Consider the following 25,456-nt stretch of genomic DNA (forward strand, 5'->3'; position numbering starts at 1 on the left):
TTTTTACATCCATTTGATGAATTTCCAAATTAAAAACACATGTAAGTGCAATTAAAACTCTAGTAGTAGTAACTTTAGAAACAGGAGAGTATGTATCAAAGAAATCTACACCTTCTACTTATTTATAACCAATAACAACAAGTCTTGCCTTAAACTTATCTATGGAGGCATCTGTTCTTAATTTTTTCCAAAAAACCCATTTACAATCTATACTCTTGCAACCAGGAGGAAGGTCAGTCAAAAACCAAGTTTTATTGATTTTAAGAGAATCTATTTCATCATTAATAGCTACTTTCCAAAACGGTGCATCAACAGATCTCATAGCTTCACTATAAGTTTTAGGATCATTTTCAAGTAAAAAGGAATAAAATTCAGGACCAAAATCTTTAGCTTTTCTAATTCTTTTACTAATTCTAGGTTCAAAATCCTTGTTAATAGTACTACTAGAAGGTAAAACAGAGCTAGAAGTATCCTAAATAGGTTTAGACAATTTATTCTTCAAAGGAAAAATATTTTCAAAGAAGATAGCATCTCTAGATTCCATAATTATATTATTAGAAATTTCAAAAACTTCAGAATTAATAACTAAAAACCTATAAGTAGTACTATGTAAAGAGTATCCTAGAAAAACACAATCAATCGTCTTGAGACCAATTTTTCTTTTCTTATTAATAGGAATATTCACCTTTGCAAGACACCTCCACACTTTGAGATATTTCAAATTTGGTTTTCTATTTTTCCAAAGTTCATAAGGGGTTTTATATAAATTTTTATAAGGAATTCTATTCAAAATGTGACATGCAGTAAACAAAGCTTCCCCCCACAAATTATCAGGCAAACCAGAACTTATAAGCATAGTGTTAATCATGTCTAATAAAGTACGATTTTTTCTTTCAACAATTCCCTTAGATTGAGGAGCATAGGGAGGAGTGACTTCATGAATTATGCCATGTATTTCAAAAATTCACCCATTTTATTAGAAAAATATTCCCCTCCTCTATCAGAACGAAGAATTTTAATACTCCTTTCTAATTGATTTTCAACTTCTGCTTTATAAACCTTGAATTTTTCAAATAACTCACTTTTATGAATAATCAAGTATACATAGCAATATTTAAAGAAGTCATCAACGAAGGTAATAAAGTATTTTTTTCCACCACGAGTAATAACACCATTACTATCACATATATCATTATGAATGAGTTCAAGCACACAAGTTTCCTTTTGGACAGAATTTTGAAAAGATTTTCTAGGTTGTTTGGCTTGAACACAAACTTCACATTTTTGTTTCAATTCATTAAATGATTTAGGAATAAGATCAAGTGTCATCATTCTTTTAATAGAATTCAAGTTAACATGTCCAAGTCTATCATGCCAAATATCACAACATTCAACATTTGAAATAGAAGATGAAGAAATGCTAGAATTTTTATTAATAAAGGAAGACATGATACTAAGTTTAAATAAACCATCACAAATATATCCTTTCCCAACAAAAGAACCATGTTGAGAAATTACAACTCTATTGGATTCAAAAACAACTTTAAAACCTTGTTGGACTAACAAAGCAACACTAATCAAATTTTTTCTAATTTCAAAAACATAAAAAACTTCATCTAAAACAAGACAATTTCCTGAAGATAATTCTAATTCTACTCGACCTAGACCAATGACGCGTGCTAGGCTCTCATTCCCCATGCTTACAGTACGTGTGCCACATTCTTGATATGAAGAAAATAATTTTTTATCAGCACACACATGAACATTAGCTCCAGAGTCAATCCACCAATCATTTGAGTTATAAATAAAATTTAACTCTAGGCTAGTGACATGATACCTGTTAGATGGGAAATCTGAGCTAGCATTAGCGGTAATAACATTAGCTTGAGGCTGAGACGAAGATTTGGGATCAGATGTAATGTCTTTTGGTTGACGGCGACGATGAAAACAATCTTTAGCAAAATGATTGTTTCTTCCACAAACAAAGCAGAAGGACTCATTTCCTTAAATTTTACTCTTTGGGTTGTAGTTGTTATTAAAAGCTTTGTTTTTATTTTTAGAGAAATGAGAGCTTTAACCAAATTTATTATTATTGGAAAAACCATATTTTTTGAAAAATTTTTGTTAAGGCTTATTAGCGTTTTCCACTAAGTGAGCCTTAGCCTGAAAAGGGGTTTTATTAGAATCTTTTTTGTGAAATACGATGTTTATCTTCAATTCGCAAGGTAACCAATAAATAAGATAAAGTAAAACGATCGGGTTTATGTTTAAGGCTTCTTACAAATTCAGACCAAGAAGGAGGCAATTTAGAAATTAACAAACTAACAAGCATTATGTCAGGCAAAGTAATTTCTTTCATTTTCATATCATAAATAATATTTTCAAACTCATGAACTTGGTCAGAGAAAGGTTTTACATCTTCCATTTATAAATAAATCATTCTTTCACAAGAGTATTTTCTTAAATACTTTTCAGCAGAACCATACTTTAGTTTAAGAGTTTCCCATATCTCTAAAGCAGTTTTTGTATGACAAAATATTTACTAGAAGAATCAACTTCAACCAAGGCACAATCAGTACAATTTTTAGATTTTCTATTTAAAATAAAAGAAAATAAACTCAACTCTGTAAGCCAAAATTACATTTGTTGTTGCCAACATAAAAAATTTTCACCGTTAAATTTTTCTGGATTACTACTCAAAGAATTTAAAATGTCCATTGCATACATGTTGATATTGAACAAGAAAAGGATTTTTCTCTCTAAGATTGTTGGAAAAATAATTTTAATAGAACACAAGAAAAATAAATATTTAGATTTATCAATAAAATAAATATCAACAACAAAATAAATATTATAAAATTAAAACAGAGCAATCAGTAACAACTAGTTAAACACAAAGAGTAAATAAAATTATTAGATAAGAAGTTTAGAGTAGCCATGGTTGAAGCACGCAGAGCGTTATCCTTAGAAAGAAAACGTCCCCACTGCACTGATAACTTTGAGTCTTATAGTGCGTTCCTCTCCTAAGATACGTCAACTCATTAGACCGATCAAGTGCAACGAAAGATCTCCAAACCAAAAAACACCACTCCAAAGTTATAATTTTGTAGTAGAAATAATATCGAGAGAAAGGTAAAATAAACTTTCTGTATATATAAATGTGTTTTTCTCATGTACAGGCACCATATTAGACAGTTATAAGCATGTCAAATCACGTGCAGCGTGATTCTTAATTTTTTGTAACAAGAACCAACGGATAAGATAAATGTATCGTGGGTATTAATCACTTTTGTAAAAGGCAAGATATGTTCTCATCCAGGAAATCCAAAACGGTTTTGCAAGTTGAATGTTAAAAAATTACGAAAACCAACATTGATCAAAAACGTAATTAATTTAAATTTTAAATTATAATATAATTTCTCAACATTGCCGTCGTCGGTTTCGACGGCGTCGGTGACGAGGCGGCCGGAGACGTGGATTTGGTGGCCCTTGTGGAGATGGTGGGAAGCAACGTGCGCGAGGTCGTCCCAGAAAGTGAGGCTTATGGAGGACGCTTGCGTGGCGTTCTTCTTGACGGAGAGGCGGGTCCACGCCACCACCTTGCCGGAGGGGAGGTGTTTGAGTTCGAGGGGCGCGGCCACCACGCCGATGAGGCTGACGGAGTTGCAGAGCTCCTTCTTCCACGGAATCTCCGAGGGTTTGGGGTATGCCGTTGTCATCGAGCACTTCAATTTGACGTTCCCTTTAAAGCGCTGCGTTTTGCAGAAGAGGGAAGGGATTTGGAATTGGGGTTTTGTAATTGGGGTTTTGCGGAAGGTGGGGAGGTTCCTGAAGGTGCTTGAGGATGACACTGCCACTGCCTGCTCCAACGCCATGTCTCACTCTCACTCTGCTTTCTTTCCTCAAGATAAGGGAAATCTAAATTTCTAATCGGTTTCATACAAAAGGGCTTCGGCTTCGGCCCATTTCATTAGAACCTCTCTCCCAGCCCAGGTGCCCAGTTTTGTACCAACTATAGTGGGTTAAACATGATGTTTATTCATTCAAATAATTTATTTTATATATATTATTTTTAAATTTACTTAAATTAAAAATAATAAAATGTTTAGGAAACTGGCTAGTTACACTTCATTCTATGTTTAATATATTTATTTGAAATTTTACAATATTACCTCTTTATAAATTTTTTTTATTTTATGGTCGTTTAAAAAATGGATTAATTTGAAGAAAAAAAATTAAAGTAATCCTATACATTATTTAAAGTTAAATTGACTCAAATCTAAAATTAGAATTTCATACAATACTGCAAAACTCCGATATTTAGAGAAAATTATTTCTTATAAACTGTAAATTGTTTCCTCAAGTTGTTTTGGTGAACTTATTATAATAATTTTTAATTTTTTACAATAATTTAATATTATATTTTAAATAAGAAATGTATATTTAATGAAATTCATGATTTTAATTAAGACTCGACTTTATTTTAGTAACACAACACTGATAAGTTAAACAAAGAAGACATTGAATTATTATATTTCTGGCTGCCACCATGTGACTGTTGTGGCACTATTTTAACCCTTATTGGTTTGAACTTCTTCATTCTCACCAGAAATATCCTCCAAAGATCTACCCTTCCCCTCAGGCACCAAGAAAGTAAAGAGGAAGCCTAAAATGTTGACAACACCTAACACAATCAGTGAATTCTTCACACCGATACCTGCAGGGTACCCTGCATCTGTTTTGCTCTTGTCCTGGTTCTGTGCCAAATACAAAAATCCAAATGCCCCAACCATAGCACCAAGCTTCCCGGATGCTGAAGATATTCCATGGCAAGTAGATCTAAATCTAGCTGGGAAAATCTCTGCTGGCACAACAAATGTGGTAGCATTAGGCCCAAAGTTTGCAAAGAAGAAGGTGAGAGACTCAGAGAGAGTACAAAACCACAAAACCTATTCGGTTCTCCTTAAGAGTCCAATAATCATAGGGGATGGCAAGAGCAAACATAAAGACAGTCATAAAGAAGAACCCCATCAATTGAATGGTAAACGTGGCAAAAACACAATGGTATCATTTCACTGCAATCATCGTTGCTGGAATGGGCTTCTTCACTGATGCCTATGACCTGTTCTGCATATCACTTGTGACAAAGCTTCTAGGGCGCATATACTACCACGTTGATGGGGCAGAAAAGCCTGGTTCATTGCCTCCCAATGTGTCAGCTGCTGTTAACGGTGTAGCTTTTGTTGGAACATTTTCTGGCCAACTCTTCTTTGGTTGGCTCGGTGACAAAATGGGACGAAAAAAGGTCTATGGCATGACACTCATGCTCATGGTGTTAGCTTCTGCCATCAGAATTATCCTCCAAACATAGTCTGCTTGTGGAACAGTTGACCCCAATGGATCAACCTCATAGGGTGGAGCACTAAACTTGGTCTTGAACACAAATGCTATTACAATTGCAAACACACCTCCTGCCAAAATTCCAAACCCTTGCATGGCAAACACTGCTGCTATAAAGGCACCACGTGTCTTCTTATTAGCATACTTAGACATTATGGTTGCTGAAAGTGGATAGTCTCCACCAATACCAAAGCCAAGCCAGAAGCGAAAGAAGCAAAGAGTTGTCATCACAGCCTTTGGATCATGTCACAGTGAAAGACCTGAAGCAATGGAAGCTAACACCATGAGCATGAGTGTCATGCAATAGACCTTTTTGGAGGTGTGTTTGCAATTGTAATAGCATTTGTGTTCAAGACCAAGTTTAGTGCTCCACCCTATGAAGTTGATCCATTGGGGTCAACTGTTCCACAAGTAGACTATGTTTGGAGGATAATTCTGATGGCAGAAGCAAAGAGTTGTCATCACAGTCTTTGGATCATGACCGAATGAAAGACCTGAAGAAATGGAAGCTAACACCATGAGCATGAGTGTCATGCCATAGACCTTTTTTTGTCCCATTTTGTCACCGAGCCAACCAAAGAAGAGTTGGCCAGAAAATGTTCCAACAAAAGCTACACCGTTAACAGCAGCTGACACATTGGGAGGCAATGAACCAGGCTTTTCTGCCCCATCAACGTGGTAGTATATGCGCCCTAGAAGCTTTGACACGAGTGATATGCAGAACAGGTCATAGGCATCAGTGAAGAAGCCCATTCCAGCAACGATGATTGCAGTGAAATGATACCATTGTGTTTTTGCCACGTCGAGTGCATTTAGCACCTGAACTTGCTCCTTCCCCATTACTACCAAACTTTCCTTTTCTGACTCTCTCTCTATCAATCCCAATTGTTTAGTACTCTGCAAAAGTAGATGCAACTGAGTACAACATACTATCATGTTAAGCACGCCTTGCTCGATGACTATGAACTTGCAGGGTAATTATTATTTAGTGATCACCGTATGATCACTATGAACCAATCAATAATGAATATACTCATGTCACCATTAAAACTAACTCAATCAAGCAGTCATATAATCAATTATGTACAGATAGAATTACAATTATAGTTGCACAAGCACAACATTAATTAAAAAGGGTAAGCATGTTGAATAACACACGCACAAGTTGCAAACATAAGAACAACACTTGTATTACCCTATATTGGAAAACTGGAAGACCCTTCCAACTTTGAGTGACTACAGGTACAGAATATGGTAGTTATATAAATATGAAGCCATGCTAATGATATAACAGAAAAATCTAAGATATTTCTAAATTGTTGTGAGAATCTATAATAAAAGGAATTAGCAAATTCACAGTTCACATTTCACTGTAAAGGATGAACGAAATTGAATAAGTAAAAAATATAGAAATTGTTTTTAGAAAAATCTGTACAGAATTAACTTGAAAAGAAAATCTAAACTTACTTGAAAAACAATAATTATTTTGGGGAAAAAATTGAACCGGTATTTAAGATATACCTAACTATATCCCAAATGTTTCTAAGAGAAATTATTTTAATATGTATTCTATATGTTTAACAAAATAAAATATTATACTAAATGAAGGTTGAATCTAATAGGATATCTGTTGTGCTTCAGATCGAGGTTCCAGAAGAAAAATGATAATCACATGACGAGAAAATACAAATAGTAATGATAACACGACCTGATCCCCAAAAGATGAAGACACACATAAATGCACACAAATTTACTGATTATATAAATATTTATACTTTGGATTTTCAACTTATCATGCACAATTCATGCTAATATGTGCATATCAATTCAGATTTCATCAAGCTGAGTCATGTATGGTGTAACTAAACAATGGCACAAATATTAGATTAGGATCCAAAAAAAATAACATTATTAGTAGATGTAGATAATAAAGTTATATATAGTGACACAATGCATGCATGGGATAAGAATGATTGAGTGCATAACAAAGGTAGATTATTATGAATGTTCACTTGAAAATAAGAGAGAAGTTGGGATGAATTTGGATAGAGAAAACAAAAGAAAAGAATTAGCTACACACAAAAAAAGGTGAATGGAGTCACAAATGATTTATAGGCAACACAACAGAATATATCAACCTTACAAAGTGGCCACAAATGTTGGATAATGTAGAAAATGCTCTCATAGAATAGTTGAGCAAACAATCTCATAAACATGCACCTAGTCGTGCAGAGACAAAACATGTGGAACAAAGCTCCTCATATACGAAAATGAAAAAGTTGTTTTGTTACCCTTAATTTATAAAAAGAAACATGCGTGTCGCACAAGTCAGCAAAGAGACAATGGTAAGGTTAAGTAAGGACTAAGGCTTTGTTCATGAAAGAGAATATGTAACATGCTAGAACTATAGTCTGCATAGCCAAATATGTGAGTTATGCATGTGAAATAATGAGCCTAGCTAGCTGGTATACAACAGAACTCCATTAATTTCTCGTAGCAGTGCCTATATTCTGTGTTGTGTTTTTGCAAATTAAAGTCGACCCTGGATGGCTAGCTAGTACCAAACCAGTCGCATGTGCAGTGCTGACACAAATAGTATCTAAAACATTCACAAAAACCACACCATGGAATTCTAAGGAACATGGTTATATCTGTTTAGATTTGGTTGATGGTATAATGAATAGAGGGGAAACTTTATCGCTGTGTCTACACTTTTGGTAACGATGGAACCGAATTTGAACTTTGTCATGGAGCTCAACGAAAGCGCAATATCAGATATCATTCAGAATAAGTAAAGGAACCAAACTTTTTAACCTTGGAAAAGCTAGTTAGTTCTATATAAGTAGATGGTGACAATTTTTTTTCTTTCTTTTTGATCTTCCCTGGAAGATACGCAAGGTCTTACGATCCCTCCGCGCTGGGTTCTGACTGTGGTTTGTAACAATAATTCATCTGATGATGATGTCCTGGTAAAACGTCATTTTTTGCACTAGTCTTTATAATTTCAACCTAATTAAGATTAAAAAAAACGATCAATTGATGGGAAAACTACCTAAATTAACTAATATTTACGTATCAATCTTGTTTATTGCCTAACTGAAACTCAATCAATCCATTGCCCTAAATTTTAAGAATAAATAATGTGGTATAATAGGTACCTATCGAAAAAAATCAATGTGGTATAATGATAACTATATATAGTACGTATTTTACATATGATATATTTTTGGATAAATATTCTTTATTCCTATATGTCTAAATATTCTGAAGTTTGAGCTAAAATGGAAAATATTATAATTACAGTTAAACTTGCGATGATTATTACATTTAAAATTATAGCTAAATTAAGTTAACAAGATTTAGCATTTTTTAATAACTTTAACTCGAACTTTAGGATATAGCTATACATATAGTTATAAAATAAGGGATCAAATTGAAAGAAAAAGAAAAATGAAAGTATGAGATCGTAAAGTGTAATTCATCTTTGTTACTATATATCACAGTGATAATTGTGTTTAGCAACTATCATTTAGAATTTTTAATGACAACTTAAAAACTCAGTAAATTGTTGAAGATTTTATTCGAGAACGTTTGAATTTACAATACGTGTTGTAAGTTCACGTGATGAAATGGTAAATTAAAAAGTTAGGGCAACAAAGGAAGCATGGTTTTCTTTATAGACATCATATATATATATGAAGTGAGACATGAAATTATTGCTGAAGAATGATGGATTTCAAAACTCAGTCATGAATTGTGGTGGGACAGTTGCAATGCAATATTAACAGGAGCATAGGATTTTAGGGAGTTGGCAAACATGGTTACGTCATAAACTCATCAATCTAAAAAGTAAAGAAGATACAAAACAGGAACCCTTATCCGATAAACTTGCTTTAATTGCTTGTGTGGTTCCATAGGATTCTGCCATTTTCGCCAGTTCCATGACGTAGACGCTTGATTTAATTTGATCGATTAGCATCTTCCTCTCCAAGAATCTTATTTGTGCAGTGCACTGAACACAAATTGAGAGTTTGGCATGCATGCCTAACTGTTATGTTATTATATATATATCAGCTCCATTAGCCAACAAATTAATGAAGTAGCAATTAGTCAAATCTTCTCTTCACATACATACACGTCTGAATTTCTTTTGCTTTATCATTAGTTGAAAGGGCTCTCAACAGATACTCATCTGGACGAAACCATTTTCCTCACGTTCACACTAACTAATAACTATGCGTATTCGGTAAAAACGCATTTTTATATATTTTCAATTTTTTTTTTAAAAAAAAAAAGAGAAGATAGATTCATTCATTTGAGTGCTAAATAACACTTGAAATAATATGATAGCAAACGTAATGATGTTATTTCCCTCATATATTTTTGTTTTATTTTGTTTTTCATGGTATTCTTAATTTCACTCTATAAGTGGGACTTTTCCTATCTTAAGCTATCCTTTAAACTAATTTGACCTCATATAGATGAGTTAAGATTAAATTTTACAGGTCAATTTTGTAATATTGAATTAAGTTTAAAACTCGCATTATTATTGTATTTACATGATATATAATTTAGTAAAAATTGTATTAAATTTTGTATAGTAGTAAGAACATCAAATACAACGGATGACCAATAAAAATTACAATATGTTAACACATATTTATTAAAGATTCTAAATCCACTAGTTATATTGCTAAAATAGTATATATATATATATATATATATATATATATATATATATATATATATATATATATATATATATATATATATATATATATATATATATATATATATATATATATATATATATATATATATATATATATATATATAAAAGGAGGGTTCAAACGATATCGGTGTAATTTTTACTAAGTGTTACACCGCTTAATAACTTTATATTAAATGTAAATTTTGAAAATTCAATCGTTAGATTAAAAAAATTCATATCTCTTAGATTATATACGTCAAATTTTGTTAAAATTGAACAACAATTTCAAGGTAATCAAAGTATTCATATTTTAGTATATTTTAAAATATATATATTACGTCAATTTTATTTTATGAGAATGAAGTATCAAATCATCTTATATTAATATAAAATTTGATATATATGATCTAAGAGATATGAACTTTCAATCTAATAGATTTTCAAAATTCACATTTAATATAAAGTTATTAAGCGGTGTAATATACTTAGTAAAAGTTACACCGGTGTCATTTGAACTCTCCTTATATATATATATATATATATATATATATATATATAAGTAAAGGAAAAGTTGATTTTTGTAAGATTTAGGATTAAGTTGTTATATTTATATATTTATTTATATAATTATTCTCTATTTTATTATCATTATTATGAATTAACATTAATTAATAAATTATATTTATATGTTAATATCAATTATATTGCACATTATTATTAATTTATGGGTAATGCATATTGGGCTTCTGATGAATGGTTCATGATGGGTTGGACTATTTAGTAGCCCGTTGAGAGGTCCCTGGTCTCTACTGGTAAGGATATAAAACTGATACCCCATTAGTCAGTTTATATGATGAAATACATTTTGTCTTTTACCTTTTCATCTCCTACCTGGAAGAGAGCAGTCTTCTCTCACGTTGTTCAAGACCGACAAGAATGAATCTTTTATTGATTTCGGGTACGCAATTATTTCTAAACCTTACTCAAACATACTATAATATTGTATCTTATATTGTTCATTATTTGAGTTATCACTATGAATTTCTTTCATAAGTTTAAAAAAAAATCATTGATAATAAATCACAATGAAAAAATAAATGAGGAAAGAACCGTCACTACAACAAAATTTATTATTAGTGACAATTATTTAATGGAAATAATTTAATTACCGTCATATATAAAAATATTAATGGCTAATATATAATAGCCACTAAAAATGTATTTATATTATACTAAATTATTATTAGCGACAATTATTTATTAGAAAAAACTTAAGTCCCACATCGATTAGATAATTAAACAGTATATAAGTGAGTAATAACTATTACCTTACAGGTTCATTTTATAGGGTTGACTCCTAATTCACTATTCTAAATTGATATCAAATCACCCATTGTTACCAAGTTCAATAGTGCTATAAAATAATTAGAGAGCAACTTTCATCTTATAAATCTCACATCTCTTAAGAGACAAAATAATTAAAAAAATAAATTAAAAAATATATAAATAAAAGACAAATCTCATCTTACAAATCTCACATCGAGTAGAGATAAAAAAATATATAAGTTATGAATTTAGAAAATAAAATTATAGGAATAAATTAGTTAAAGTAAAGGAGACAAAGAAAAAAATAACTTTTAATAGTCTTTAAAATGGCTACTAGAATTGTCACTAAAAAAAAATAAGTTTTTCTGACAATTTAGTAGGGCATTTTATATAAATGTCGGTAATAGTATTAGCGACACTAGATACACCAGCCATTATTTAAATGCTGGTAAAAAAAATAATTATCATTTATATGACCGCTAAATAATAAATTAATTGCCACAAAAAAACTAATTTTGGTGTAGTGCGTGACAATTATTAGTTTTTTTGTTTATAGTTTATTTTTTAAAAAAAAATATTATTTTATTATAGATATAATTTTTTTAATCAATATAATTTACATGAGATTAAAGTATAATAATGAGACGTATGGACACATACATCAACCGGTAAGAGTTTGTTTCAATTTAACCAATAATATCGAATTTGAGTCTTGGTTATATAATTATTGTGTTAAATACCTTGAAAAAAAAAAAGTTGTCACTTATATTAATCATATTCAATTTGAATAGAAATGTCTCTAATAATAATGACGTGAGATTAAAATACAATAATGTAATTTGCGATATAAGTTGAACGATTAAAAAAAATATAAATTAAATAAAGATATTCTATTTATTATTATTATTATTATTATTATTATTATTAGAGATAAAAAAAATATAAATCCAAATATTTTTTTAATTCGTGCAATCCTAGTTAATAAATTGAATTGGTTTAGAAACTTGAATCAAATCAAATTTGAGCTTAAAAAATGGGTTTCTATCAAACTCAATTTAATTTTCAAGATGAACCAATTTTTAGTGTGAATGAGACTGAACCATATTTTACAAATTTACACTATAATAAAATTGTCATATAGTGACACACACTCTTATATAGTGACACTATACATGTCACTAAAAATTATTTTTACCCACACAATAACTATAATATATGTTGGTATATTATTAAAAAGTGTAGATATAGAAACTTGAATCAAATCAAATTTGAGCTTAAAAAATGGGTTTCTATCAAACTCAATTTAATTTTCAAGATGAACCAATTTTTAGTGTGAATGAGACTGAACCATATTTTACAAATTTACACTATAATAAAATTGTCATATAGTGACACACACTCTTATATAGTGACACTACACATGTCACTAAAAATTATTTTTACCCACACAATAACTATAATATATGTTGGTATATTATTAAAAAGTGTAGATATAGACTATAGTGACACATAAAATATATTGTTAAATCTCATTCAAAATCAACACTAAAATTGTGTATAACTATATGTCAAATAGACATATACCTACATATATTGTAACTATAGTATTGGGAAAAACCCTAAGCCTAACTCAACCCTACAAAACCGGCTTATAAGGTGAGGGTTGTTCTCCACTTATATACTATTTAATTGCCTAATCTCTAGTCGATGTGGGACTTGGTTTCTGCCAATACACCCCCTCACGTCCAGCACTATTAGGCTTGGTACGTGGATAAATGGTAGGTGACCCTTTTTAATGATCTAGGATTGGCGAGACTTGAATACACCCCCTCATGTCCATGGTGCATGTATCAATGAATGGTAGGTGGTCCTTTTCTAATTGACGGGACTTGAAATACACCCCCTCATGCCCATGGTGCATGTATTAATGAATGGTGGGTGACCCATTTTTAAGAATCTAGGATAGCTCTGATACCATCTTAGAATAATGGATTAAAGCCTAACTCAACCTTACAAAACCGGCTTGTAAGGTGAGAGTTGTTCTCCACTTATATACTATTTAATTGTCTAATCTCTAGTCAATGTGGGACTTGGGTTTTTACCAATATTTAATAAATTTATTTTTATATTTTATATTATATTAATTTGATACTTTTTATTCTAAATATAAATTTATTATTATTAATAAATATTGTTATATTTAATTAAAACTTAAACTTGAATATTATATTATATATAGTTTAAAATTTTACACATTAAATATGAAGAATTTATAAATAACATTTTATTTTAAATTTTAGAATTTTAGAATTATAATATTATATTTATTTAATATTATTTATATTTATAATAACTATTATTATTATTTCGTGAATACTAATTTAATCATAATTCAAACACAATTCAAGTATTAAATTAATGTCTAGACAGGTGAGGTTTAAAAATATTAAAATATAGAACAATAGCCACAACTTGCAATAAAAAGCAAAGAGCCATGAGAGAGAAATGACTAATTTTAATTTTTTAAATCTTTGTGCACTACAGCGATTTCCCGCAACACCGCTTCCTTTACGATGTATTTGGATAAAGAATTTTACAGATTCGATAAATTTTATAAATTTAAGAAATTTTAAATTCTTGGTATTTGAATTATTTTGATTTTAATTTCTATTATTCTTAAAATATTTTGTTTGAATAAGTCAATTCAATTTTTTTAAATTTTAAATTATCAGGTTAGATATAATAATTTAATTTTACCATGATAAAATTAATTTTAAAAATATATTTATATGTTAAAATTTTTAAACTAAATTTTATAAAAATAAATATTAACTAATTTTTAAATATTTAATAATTTTAAAAATTAATATTATATAATATTTAATAATTTTAAAAAAATTAAATATTTAATAATTAAAAAGTATGAAGAAATAAAAGATATGATAAAATATATAAATAAAATAAGAGAGAAAAAAATATAAAAAATTTCAAATTCTAACTTTTTTGAAAAAATTTGAAATTGTACCATTTCAAGAAATTTTACAAATACTTAAATTTTAAATTCTTTATAAATTTTTTATCCAAACAAGATATTTCACCTCAAAAAATTTAAAATTTTTCAAATAAATAAATTATTCTATTTAAATTCCTAATCCAAACACAGTATTACTCTTTCTTCGATTCCTTCTCTTCACTTCTTCCCTCTTTGCTTTCTTAACCTTCTCAGCACTGCACCTCGACAACAACGACAATGAAGACAACATGTAGTTGATCTTGATGGGGATTTGCAGGAAGAGGCACCATCACCGTCTTGTGTTGGAGTTGGAAAGGAAGACGGTGGCCTTGAGAGTTGAAGGGGAAATTTCAAATGCATATTTAGGAAAAAAGAATAACAACGGAGAAAAAATAAGAAAAAACAAAAATCCTAGCCATCTAATTAAAAACTAATATATCTAATGGTTAATTAAAAAATGGCCTCTCACAATGGGAGATATCTTCTACTATCCCACCCTAGCATCCGTCCAATTTTTAGTGTCTTGTCAATTCCAGCATAGAAATTATAAGTGCCCAGCAGGAGAAGAGAATGCTGAATGCGGCACCATCAATTTTTTTTTTGCTACAAACATAATCAATTGATAATATGATATAGAGCTCAAGGGCAAACAAACCATAATTTAAATTCGTAGCAAAATGCAAACTGTACAAAGAAGATTCACAAGTTGAAATTGAAATTACGTCGGCAAGATTTGGCACAAACATTTAGAAAGAAAAGACTTCATCTGCAGTCATCATATCTACAGGCATCCTAGCGTTTTGACCAGCAATAGACCCCATTCTCGAGTCCATTATTTCCAATTGGGACTTTACCCATGGTGGATTGTATCTGCTCTCAATCCACAGAGCTTCCCCTGTGTCTTTGTGTTTGAAATCAGGAGCTTTTGGGTTCCTCTGCAAAAAAATATTTGAAGATATAAGGAATGAGAAGTTCAAAGTGACTTTAAAAGAAAATGGAGGATGCAATTGAGGAAATAACGTCGTTCACAATGATCATGAACTAAGACGTAACTATACAAAATGGCAGAGGATATGGTGCAATAACATTGAATGACTATGAAGTAATCATCACGTTACTCTATTTGAATCATTGAATTATTACTTAGATATTGATCAAGAACCATAAAAATAAATCGTTTTGTGAATATAAGGTAAGCTGCATTAGTCTTGGGATTGTTCCCTTCAGTGTTGGGTATATGTTTCTTGCGGGAGCAGACAACTACTGCTCATGGCAAGCAAACCAATGGGTACTACAGTTTAATCACATAGTCATCATGCTAACACGGAATGCATAAAAACATCAGTGAGATTTGTTATTGTTAATTAGAATAAAAGGCTTTTCGTGGTTCTTACTAAAGTGTAATGGGGACGCTAATAATGTGGATTCAACTGGTAGATGATTGAACAGCGCCCCCTAAAGTGAAGGGTCAATTATTCTTCAATGATGAGTCATTTAGTAAGTACCATATGAGACCATACCAATGCATATGACATGCCCTAACCTTGAAATGAAGCAGCATACACTATCCTAAACTTTAGTGCATAAATTTACTTGATAAACACATAGGAAACAAAAAAGTATCAAATATGCAGCTTTAATAAATTCAGAAAATTAACCACCTTTGTGTTCCTATTGTCCCACCACTCCCCCGGGTTAGCAAAGAACGCTTGCCACAATTCCACGACAGAACCAGTCCCATTGCTCACTTTCTTACCTGAAACAAATTAACAACAAAAAATAAAGCAAAATCACTTGCCACACTGCCAAGTCAACACACAGTTCCACACAACACATCACTTGCCACACTAACCAGCAGCGGCGAAATCAGACTCTTGCTCCCGCGACGACGTCGTAGAGAAACTCCTCTCGATGAAATTCAGCTCTTGAACAAACACCTAACCACAAACAACAACAAAATAAAATCACCACACTAGTCAATATGCGATTCCCAAGACATGCATTCAGATGTTAAAAAGACCTTGTAGTAAATTTGGGTCTTGCCGTCGTCGGTTTCGACGGCGTCGGTGACGAGGCGGCCGGAGACGTGGATTTGGTGGCCCTTGTGGAGATGGTGGGAAGCAACGTGCGCGAGGTCGTCCCAGAAAGTGAGGCTTATGGAGGACGCTTGCGTGGCGTTCTTCTTGACGGAGAGGCGGGTCCACGCCACCACCTTGCCGGAGGGGAGGTGTTTGAGTTCGAGGGGCGCGGCCACCACGCCGATGAGGCTGACGGAGTTGCAGAGCTCCTTCTTCCACGGAATCTCCGAGGGTTTGGGGTATGCCGTTGTCATCGAGCACTTCAATTTGACGTTCCCTTTAAAGCGCTGCGTTTTGCAGAAGAGGGAAGGGATTTGGAATTGGGGTTTTGTAATTGGGGTTTTGCGGAAGGTGGGGAGGTTCCTGAAGGTGCTTGAGGATGACACTGCCACTGCCTGCTCCAACGCCATGTCTCACTCTCACTCTGCTTTCTTTCCTCAAGATAAGGGAAATCTAAATTTCTAATCGGTTTCATACAAAAGGGCTTCGGCTTCGGCCCATTTCATTAGAACCTCTCTCCCAGCCCAGGTGCCCAGTTTTGTACCAACTATAGTGGGTTAAACATGATGTTTATTCATTCAAATAATTTATTTTATATATATTATTTTTAAATTTACTTAAATTAAAAATAATAAAATGTTTAGGAAACTGGCTAGTTACACTTCATTCTATGTTTAATATATTTATTTGAAATTTTACAATATTACCTCTTTATAAATTTTTTTTATTTTATGGTCGTTTAAAAAATGGATTAATTTGAAGAAAAAAAATTAAAGTAATCCTATACATTATTTAAAGTTAAATTGACTCAAATCTAAAATTAGAATTTCATACAATACTGCAAAACTCCGATATTTAGAGAAAATTATTTCTTATAAACTGTAAATTGTTTCCTCAAGTTATTTTGGTGAACTTATTATAATAAGTTATAGTCATATCATAAGTTATTTTTATAAACTCTTTCTAACACTAAGTTATTTTTATAAACTTTCTCAAACACCCGTAAAGGTGAGAATTTAAATTTAGTTGGCTAAAATACATTTTGTCTCTTTAATATTATAATTTTGTTATTTCAGTATTTAAAGTTATAATTAGATAATTTTAATCTCTCAAATATTATAATTTTGTGTAATTTTATTTTTTTAATTTTTAATTAAATAATTTTAGTCTCTAAACTACAAAAATTATGTGATTTTAATCACTTAAGTATTACAATTATACAAACTTTTACCTATTTAAGTTACATATATAAGTAATTTTAATAATAATAAATATATATCATCGAATATATGAATGAATATTATAATTTATGTAACTTAAATAGGTCAAAAATTTGTATAATTACAATATTTAAGGGGACTAAAATCATCCAACTATGATACTTGAAATACTAAATTTTTTTAATAAAAATTTGAAAAACAAAATTACATAATTATGATACTTGAGAAACTAAAATTATTCAATTATAATCTTAAAAACCAAAATCACACAATTATAATATTAAAGAAATTAAAAGTGCAATTAAACCAATTTAATTTTTGCATAACACATTTAAAAACTGGCGAAGAATGAATTTTAAGTGTTACTAAACTCTAAATCAAGCTTATAGTAGGAAAGAAAGAATCAAAACTTCAAAAGATGTCCCAAGTCCCCCGTTAGAGAGTCAAAAACTTTAATTACGGTAAATACTTTACAAAAGTGTTTACACCATGACATACGTCTAAATAAAGTTAAATAAACTCTTCCAAATGGATCTAAGTAATTATCACATAAATAATAATCGTGCATCTTGGGGTGGATAACACTAATCATTGAGTATCTATCATGGTATGCATCAACTACTCAATAAAGTAAAACATTCCGTATAGTTGAAATCAAAGGATAAAAAGAAGAAAAAGACTTTATTTTTATCATCACATAATGAAAAGAAAAAATATCTATATAATACACTAAATAGTGTTGGTGAAGACACCTAGTCCAGTAAATAATCTAGGTAGAAAAATGCTAGTAGTATAATATTTTGTACAAAAACGATAGAGACGAAAAAAATATCAAAAGAGATAAAATGAAAAGAAATAAAAATATTATACAAATAACATAACTTATTGTTTGGTTAGGCAACTGCCATCAGCGCAGGTATTGTTTAGGAAAGCAAGGAAATGATATACAAATATTGAATAAAGACGTAAAGAAATAATATTTTATAAGAATAATTTTAATAACGTGAAACTAAAATTTAATTTTTTTTTATTAACTTAACACTTCTTTCGTCTTTCTAAATAGCCCTAGTTTGCAAGAATCGTGATTTATATATGCAATGTTACATTATGATGCATGAAGGGGCTAAAAGTCAAACTAATCCATACTTTTTTTTCTATCTCTCATTTATATCCAGAAATAAAGCGTACAAAAAATGATTTTCATAATTTCAATGGCATCATTTATACTGTACCAAAAAGTAAGCAAAGCTACACATGCAAAAGATCAGTTTTCAAAAAAATTCAAGATTGGTTCTTGGACGGAAAAAAATTGGTTAGAATCACTTCACAGTTCACACCCAATAGTCATAAATTCATTGAAAAAATTTAACACTCGCACAAGAAAACCTTAGTCTAGTATTTTTCAATTCATATTCACGAGCCGGAGTTGAGAGCAACAGTTTCCGTCACTTAGGATTTGAACGAGGTAGCCAATTGATTGATACGAATTGGATTAAGATAGCACCATACTTTTCATTCCATCACTCCCTCCATTAGAAAAAAGAAGTCCTTTAACTTTTAAATAAATAATTTCGGTGCACCCCAATGAAACAAAAGCACCATCATTTTCTGCTGGACTTGCAACACTCAGCATTCTTAAAGCAACCATTATCCATTTCAACTCTGCATTTCAAATTCTCTAAGTGTTACATCACTAATAAAAATATACACACCACCCTAACCTTTTAGAAGGTCCCACTGCCCACTACAAAAACTAAACCCCACTATAAAAGCGCTTCCATCACGTTCCACTAACCCCCACCAATTGATACAAAAAGGAAGAGCATATCAAGTGAACTTCGACAATTTCTTTCCCTTTACATGAAATTTATCAAGATGGGGTTTACTTGTATTTTGAAGGGCTTTGACATCAAACCCTGTCTAGACAAAAGTTGAAAGAACGGCAAAAAGGAAAAAGACTATGGCATCCTACTTTGAATGCAACTAGACACGAACCAATAAGGGGGTTTGAAACAGACAAATAACGCATGGCCACGTGGGTCCTAGCAGTGTTAGGTGAGCCCTTGATGGGACCACTGGATGGTGCATCCGCGCCATAGGTCTTCCTATTAAGGGGGATTAGTTTCAGGCTTAACTATACTAGAGGTGTCTGATGGTTGAGACTGGTATATTGCTGATGCCAGTGAGATGGGCATGATGCAGAGTGCTTTTGATTGAAGAAACTGCATGGCAGCCCCAACATTTTCTTCCATAAGCTTAGCTACTTGTTTTTCTGTTCCATCATTTGACCACTTCTCCCAAGCTGGCTGGTTTCTTCCCTCATTGCCTTCTTCCTGATAGATACTAAATTTGATAAATTGGAGAAACAAATTTGTGCTAACTACGCATTAGTTAATATTACCTCGACTGATGATAATGGGATGTCAGTTACAAGTGGTGCCACAGCACCGGCTCCACCCAATCTACTCATGCTCAAAACCTGAAAGACAAATGAATCAGCAGTCATTGGACGTCTTTTGCAATCTAGTTTCATATTGTTGACAAGTTTGTATCCTATTAAGTGGCTTGCTGTCACTTTCATATTCAAACACCAATGAGTGCTCCCACATATGTCAATGGAAATCAATGAAACTGGTTACTGTGAAGAAATTGATTTTATTATTCACAAGTACTGAAAATCCATGGGTGGGAAAAAATCAGTCCACAGCTGAGAACCCTTAGATGCTATTGGATAGTTAAAGTAGCTATAGCACAAAATAGTGTGAAAATTCCATCATTTGATTGTATTTAGATATTCACTAGTCTTCAGGAATAAAACCCAGGGGCTAATGGGTACTCATCAAAAGTGGCACTTCGGGTTCACAAGGCTGGGGCGAAGGGGTGAGTGGTCAAAAGGCAAAGCTTAACAGGTTTAACAAAATAATCCACAAATCAAACTAAAAGTTTTCATTAATTATAAATTGAGACCTAATAAGGATAAATATCAAATGAAATAAAATGTGAAGTCCATGCAGATCACAAAAGCAGTAACCTTCACTTGAAGCCTTAAGAACTTGACATAATCCACAATTTCGTCCAGCATGGTAGCTCTATCTGTCTGAACAAATACACAATAATATCAGAAACAATGGTGAAAGTGATACCGCAGAGGGTCAAGAAAAATACAGCACAAGACAGTAATGAAATCTCTACATCATGAAATACAGTAGACCTGTTGAATACTTCAAGAACTCACTAAATTTGAAGCACACCAAATCAGAACATATGCAAATGTTTTCTCTTTTCCAACCCCTTTGGTAGAGGACTTCTCCTTGATTAATCATATTGTAATAAACAAACAAATATGAACTATTATACAGAAATCATGTCAGACATGGCTATCAGGAGGTTTTTTTAAGAGCACAAACTTGATGTAAAAGTGATTTGAGAATTATATAGGCCATGGTAGATGCCACTTTATAAACTCAAACACAATAAGTCAGTATTCAATCATTCTTTAATATAAATATTAAATAAAATAGAGAGGCACAAACTCGCATCACTATAGTACCAGACATCTGACCTTCCACAGACTCCACAATGGTGGCAATGCAGAAGCCTCAAGAACTGGATGACCTTTCATATAGAGGTCTATGTTTCGTATCTTTGACTAACTAAGCATACATTGACAGGTAAAAACAAGCAAAAACAAAAACCTTGAGCATTAATTAAAAATCAACCATCTTTTGATCTATATTCTAGCTATTCTTCCAAAAAGAAGGAAGAACAAAAAACACAAGGCAAATTAGAGGAGCCCAAAAATTAACACTTCATTCCGGTCATTGCATTAATAAACCAATGAATAATGCAGTGCCCAGTGATCACTTCATATTCAAACATTCAATGTAATTCATTAATTCATTTGGAATCTCATTTGATGTGGGGGAAACAAGGTTCCTAGATAAACCAAAAGTAAAATATTCACATTAACAAATTTAAGCATTATATTTTAAGAAATTTTTACATGCAACAACAGTATTTTGTAAGAGTTTAGAACTGTAGATGGTTACGTACCAAGTTTGTAATGAAAATATCTATAAGATTCCATAAAATTACCGAAATCTATCAAGACAAATCATTGAATCAATGAAACACACCTTGAAAATATCCATTTTCAGCACTTCGCTTCTGGTAGTAATTGACAATAAGTATCAAATTTTGTTCAAAACCCAATAACAAATTAATGAAGTGCATATTTAATCATTTATAGAGTCAGGTTAAACATGAAACAAAATCCCTTACTTATTCATAGACAAAATTTCACAAGCTCTACAGATAAGTCTCAAACTACATATATTAATAAAATGGCATGTCCAAGAAGTCAAATACCTTGTTGACACTTGGAACGAGTTCCTGCAAAGCCCTGATTCTTTCTGCTATTCTCTCTCTGCGCAACTGCCATTGAATGACAACATGAAGAATAAATAAAGTTAGCTAATCGAGGAAATAACAATGTGATATTGTTATTGTAATCATTTACATATTAAGCATCACAATAAGAAGAAGAAAGTCTTTATTCTTGAAAATATTGAGTGCCCACCCTTTCAGCTATACTGTGTGGATCTGTAGCCTGTCCTCTTCTAGCCCGTACTCTAGGTCGCACTGCAGGTGGATGTGGAGCATTAGGAACAGTAGTGGGCATGGGTTGCCCATGAAAAACCTGCAAAAACGTTATGTATCAGCTATAGAAAAGAACCCCCCCCCCCCCCCCCCCCAAGCACTCCCGAAAGCAGAATAAAGTAATAAAAATCTCATAAAAAATTAGCCTTTATTAATAGATTAGTTGAAACCAAGTATAGCATAACCTATGTGGTTTAAGAGGTAAAAAGAACTCATAAGTCATAACCATGACCCTAAGTATCAAAATCAAAGCCTTAGTAGCCTAGTTTCCGCTGTATCATAATCTGGAATGTCCAAAAAAATCATGGAATGACTTTCAACGGGTTTGCACAGATATGACCTAAGATTGAGGCCCTATCATACAGTCCATAATATCTAGTCATAATCCATTCATCTTAAACTTGAATTCTTATCTACAAGTTATACTCCAAGTCAAGTACTGCCAGGATTATCCACTCACGAGGTACAGAATTTCAACAAGAGCACTCTTTGATGATATAGTCAACATCAACAAAAAGACAAAAAAAAAATTTAATTCGTCATGAGTTGAAGAATGTCACTTCCGAGATTTAATTCTAAGCAAAGAGACTACCATTCCACTGCTCGAGTGTCATTTCCGTTAAATTCTATTTTTTTCTAGGAATGAGTGTGTCAAGAGAAGTGTACTATGAAGTGTGTCACTAGCACTTCGCTTATTTGTGTTACAGTGGCCAAGGCTAAGAATCCAACCTTGGCCCTTGACCAAGAATCTCCCTTCATCTTCTCTCATCCCACCAACAAATTCTCATATTTTTTCTAATAAAATGATTAATCTCCATAGGAAACGAAACCTGACTAACTGTCACCTTTAGTGAAGTGTCTCCTGTGAACCACCTTTTTTCATCCACAAAAGTCGAAAGGAGACCTTGCTCAAGGAAATCAAGTCTTGTACTACTGGAACACTCGTTGGTCAACAATTTCTCATTTGATAAAACAATCGATTACTCTTCACCATGAAAATCGAATTCAGCAAATAGCATCATCACCTTACTTCAAACAACACTCACGATCAAATCATCCCTCACATAAGCTCAAAACACCAAAACGGTCAATCTTGTGAATCAAAGAAAAGAACCCGCCATAAACCAACCCACTAGTGTTTTTCTTCACTAAAAGCAGCTGAATTAGTTTCAACAGATGATGACATCCTAAGACTAAGAGAGCGAGAAAGGAAACGTAAATAAACGAAGAAAAGAAAATATGATTACATTATTCTTGGGCCTGGTATCAAGGAGATCGTCGCGGAAGCGCTTGCCGCTTCCAGAAGCATCCTCGGGCTTAAGGAAGGGTCCCTTACCTTGGTCCAAGCTGAGGCCCAAGTGGTAGGGCGGCGCGTGGAAGGGGGGTCCGGCGGGGAGGTGGGTGGCGGCGTCGGCGGAGTTGAGCTGAAGCATCATCGGAGAGGCATCGGCGGGGTCGGCGGGAGCGAAGGTGGGGAGGCCGAGGATTTGCTCGAGGAAGTCGTCGGTGGGAGGGTCGGAAGGGTGATTGGCCATGAGTCGGGGGAGTTTGGGAAGCGAGTTGAGAAATAGAAGAGAGGAATGATATTTACATGAGAATGAGAATGAGAATGAGAATAGGAATTTTGCGACTTTGGGGTTTGCCTCTGCTTTTTTTCTACTCACTCACTCCTCACTTGGCAGTTAAGTTGAGAGACGATGGCATGCCACTGCCAATACGGACTTTGTTTGGGGTTTCGCCTTTTTTCATAAAAGGGACTGTGTTTTTCATAATTTACCGCTCCCACCATCCTCTTGTCTTTTCTCCCAAACCTTGTTAACTTTTTCTCATAATTTTAAAAACCGGACTGGTCATCGAACTAGTTAAGGTATTGGGTCAGCGAGTTAAAAGTTGAATCGGTGGGTCATTAGTTAAATCGCATGACTCAATTTTTATTTATTTTTATTAAAAATATTCATATTAAATATATTTTATACTTATAAATTTTAATAAATTCATCTCTTATTTTAAATTTCAATTTTTCTTATTTAAAATTATTTTTATTTTTATTTTGTAAAAAAATATATAAAAAATTACATGTTAAACTGTATATTAATATAAATTAAAAATATAAATAATATGTACATATATAATATGCTTGTAATTGATATCACAAAATAATATATGTAATATCTACATAGATATTATATTATTAAATATATAATTTAAAATTAATATAATATACTATAAAAGTTATTTAAGTTGTATATATTATAAACAAATATATTAGAACAAGTAGTCAATGTTATATTTAATAAGAATCTTTATTCTTTCATTAAAAGATTCATTTTTCATTATTATTTTTGTGGTTTATGGTCCCTTAAAAAAAATTTAAAAAAAAAAAAAAAAAAGTGGTTGAACCGGTTTGACCCACCGGTTCACCGGTTGAACCGAAAAATTGACCAGTTCAATCCTGTTTAAAACGAATCGGCTGCATAACCGATTTAACTTAAGATTCGGACCGGCTGGATCACCGATTCCCGGTCCAACCGGTCCGACGGCCAGTTCGAGCCGGTTTTTTAAACATTGCTTTTTGCTACACCTTGCAACACGACACATTTGTTTTACCTCATCATACTGTGTTTTTAGGTTTTAGTGAACTACATAATCGGTAACTATTTTTTTAAGATATTTTAAATATGTTTGGCTTTTATTTTAATACTAATAATTTTGAAATAATAAAAAATAAATAAAGGTCAAAATATTCCGTAAAATAAGTAAGAAAAATATTTATGTTTTTTCTTTTATATTTATAGTTCATCAAATATGTGTATATTTTCTCCAACATTATGACTATACGTTTTCTATAGCTCTAACTGCAACACTATTAAATGTTTTAGACATTTCATTTAATAATATATCACATTTTAAGTGTGTTGTAGACTTAAACTTAACTAATATCTCGAAAGAATTTTCATTAAGTACTTTGTTGTCTCTTCATTTTCTTTTTTCGTCTCCCTCGTTTCTCTCTCAAACTTGAGAGTGTGTTGTTTTTGTAACTTTTCATATC

General features: G+C 31.9%; 4 protein-coding genes across 7 annotated transcripts; all 4 read right to left on the bottom strand.

The window, feature by feature from the left end:
* Positions 1–3,121: 3,121 nt before the first annotated feature.
* Positions 3,122–3,998, bottom strand: LOC109813545 (protein OSB2, chloroplastic). Its single transcript, XM_020377744.3, has one exon. The coding sequence runs from the start codon at positions 3,873–3,875 to the stop codon at positions 3,312–3,314; it is 564 nt and encodes a 187-aa protein (XP_020233333.1). The 5' UTR covers positions 3,876–3,998; the 3' UTR covers positions 3,122–3,311.
* Positions 3,999–4,745: 747 nt separating this feature from the next.
* Positions 4,746–7,681, bottom strand: LOC109813537 (inorganic phosphate transporter 1-4). Of its 4 annotated transcripts, none has more exons than XR_014427823.1 (2): positions 7,539–7,681; positions 4,746–4,861 (listed from the first exon to the last, which is right to left on the bottom strand). XR_014427823.1 is itself a non-coding variant. In XM_083059642.1 (2 exons), exons 1-2 carry the CDS (start codon positions 7,641–7,643, stop codon positions 5,797–5,799), a joined length of 606 nt encoding a protein of 201 aa, XP_082915768.1. In that variant the 5' UTR covers positions 7,644–7,672; the 3' UTR covers positions 5,575–5,796. The 4 variants fall into 4 exon arrangements, 1 of the variants encoding a protein (XP_082915768.1); XR_014427825.1 differs by lacking the exon at positions 7,539–7,681 and adding an exon at positions 4,950–5,550 and having other exon boundaries at positions 4,749–4,861; XR_014427824.1 differs by having other exon boundaries at positions 4,751–4,864.
* A 7,402-nt stretch (positions 7,682–15,083) lies between these two features.
* On the bottom strand, positions 15,084–17,022 carry LOC109813945 (protein OSB1, mitochondrial). The gene is made up of 4 exons (XM_020378246.3): positions 16,471–17,022; positions 16,303–16,387; positions 16,112–16,206; positions 15,084–15,385 (listed from the first exon to the last, which is right to left on the bottom strand). Exons 1-4 carry the CDS (start codon positions 16,936–16,938, stop codon positions 15,197–15,199), a joined length of 837 nt encoding a protein of 278 aa, XP_020233835.1. The 5' UTR covers positions 16,939–17,022; the 3' UTR covers positions 15,084–15,196.
* Positions 17,023–19,380: 2,358 nt separating this feature from the next.
* On the bottom strand, positions 19,381–24,123 carry LOC109813948 (transcription factor UNE12). Its single transcript, XM_020378249.3, has 6 exons — positions 23,655–24,123; positions 22,328–22,447; positions 22,117–22,182; positions 20,780–20,845; positions 20,150–20,227; positions 19,381–20,081 (listed from the first exon to the last, which is right to left on the bottom strand). The coding sequence occupies exons 1-6, from the start codon at positions 23,940–23,942 to the stop codon at positions 19,857–19,859; spliced, it is 843 nt and encodes a 280-aa protein (XP_020233838.1). The 5' UTR covers positions 23,943–24,123; the 3' UTR covers positions 19,381–19,856.
* Positions 24,124–25,456: the final 1,333 nt, after the last annotated feature.

The sequence above is a fragment of the Cajanus cajan genome, chromosome 7 (genome assembly GCF_000230855.2).
Source record: "Cajanus cajan strain Asha chromosome 7, NIPB_CcT2T_4, whole genome shotgun sequence".
In the NCBI taxonomy this organism is placed as follows: domain Eukaryota; kingdom Viridiplantae; phylum Streptophyta; class Magnoliopsida; order Fabales; family Fabaceae; genus Cajanus; species Cajanus cajan.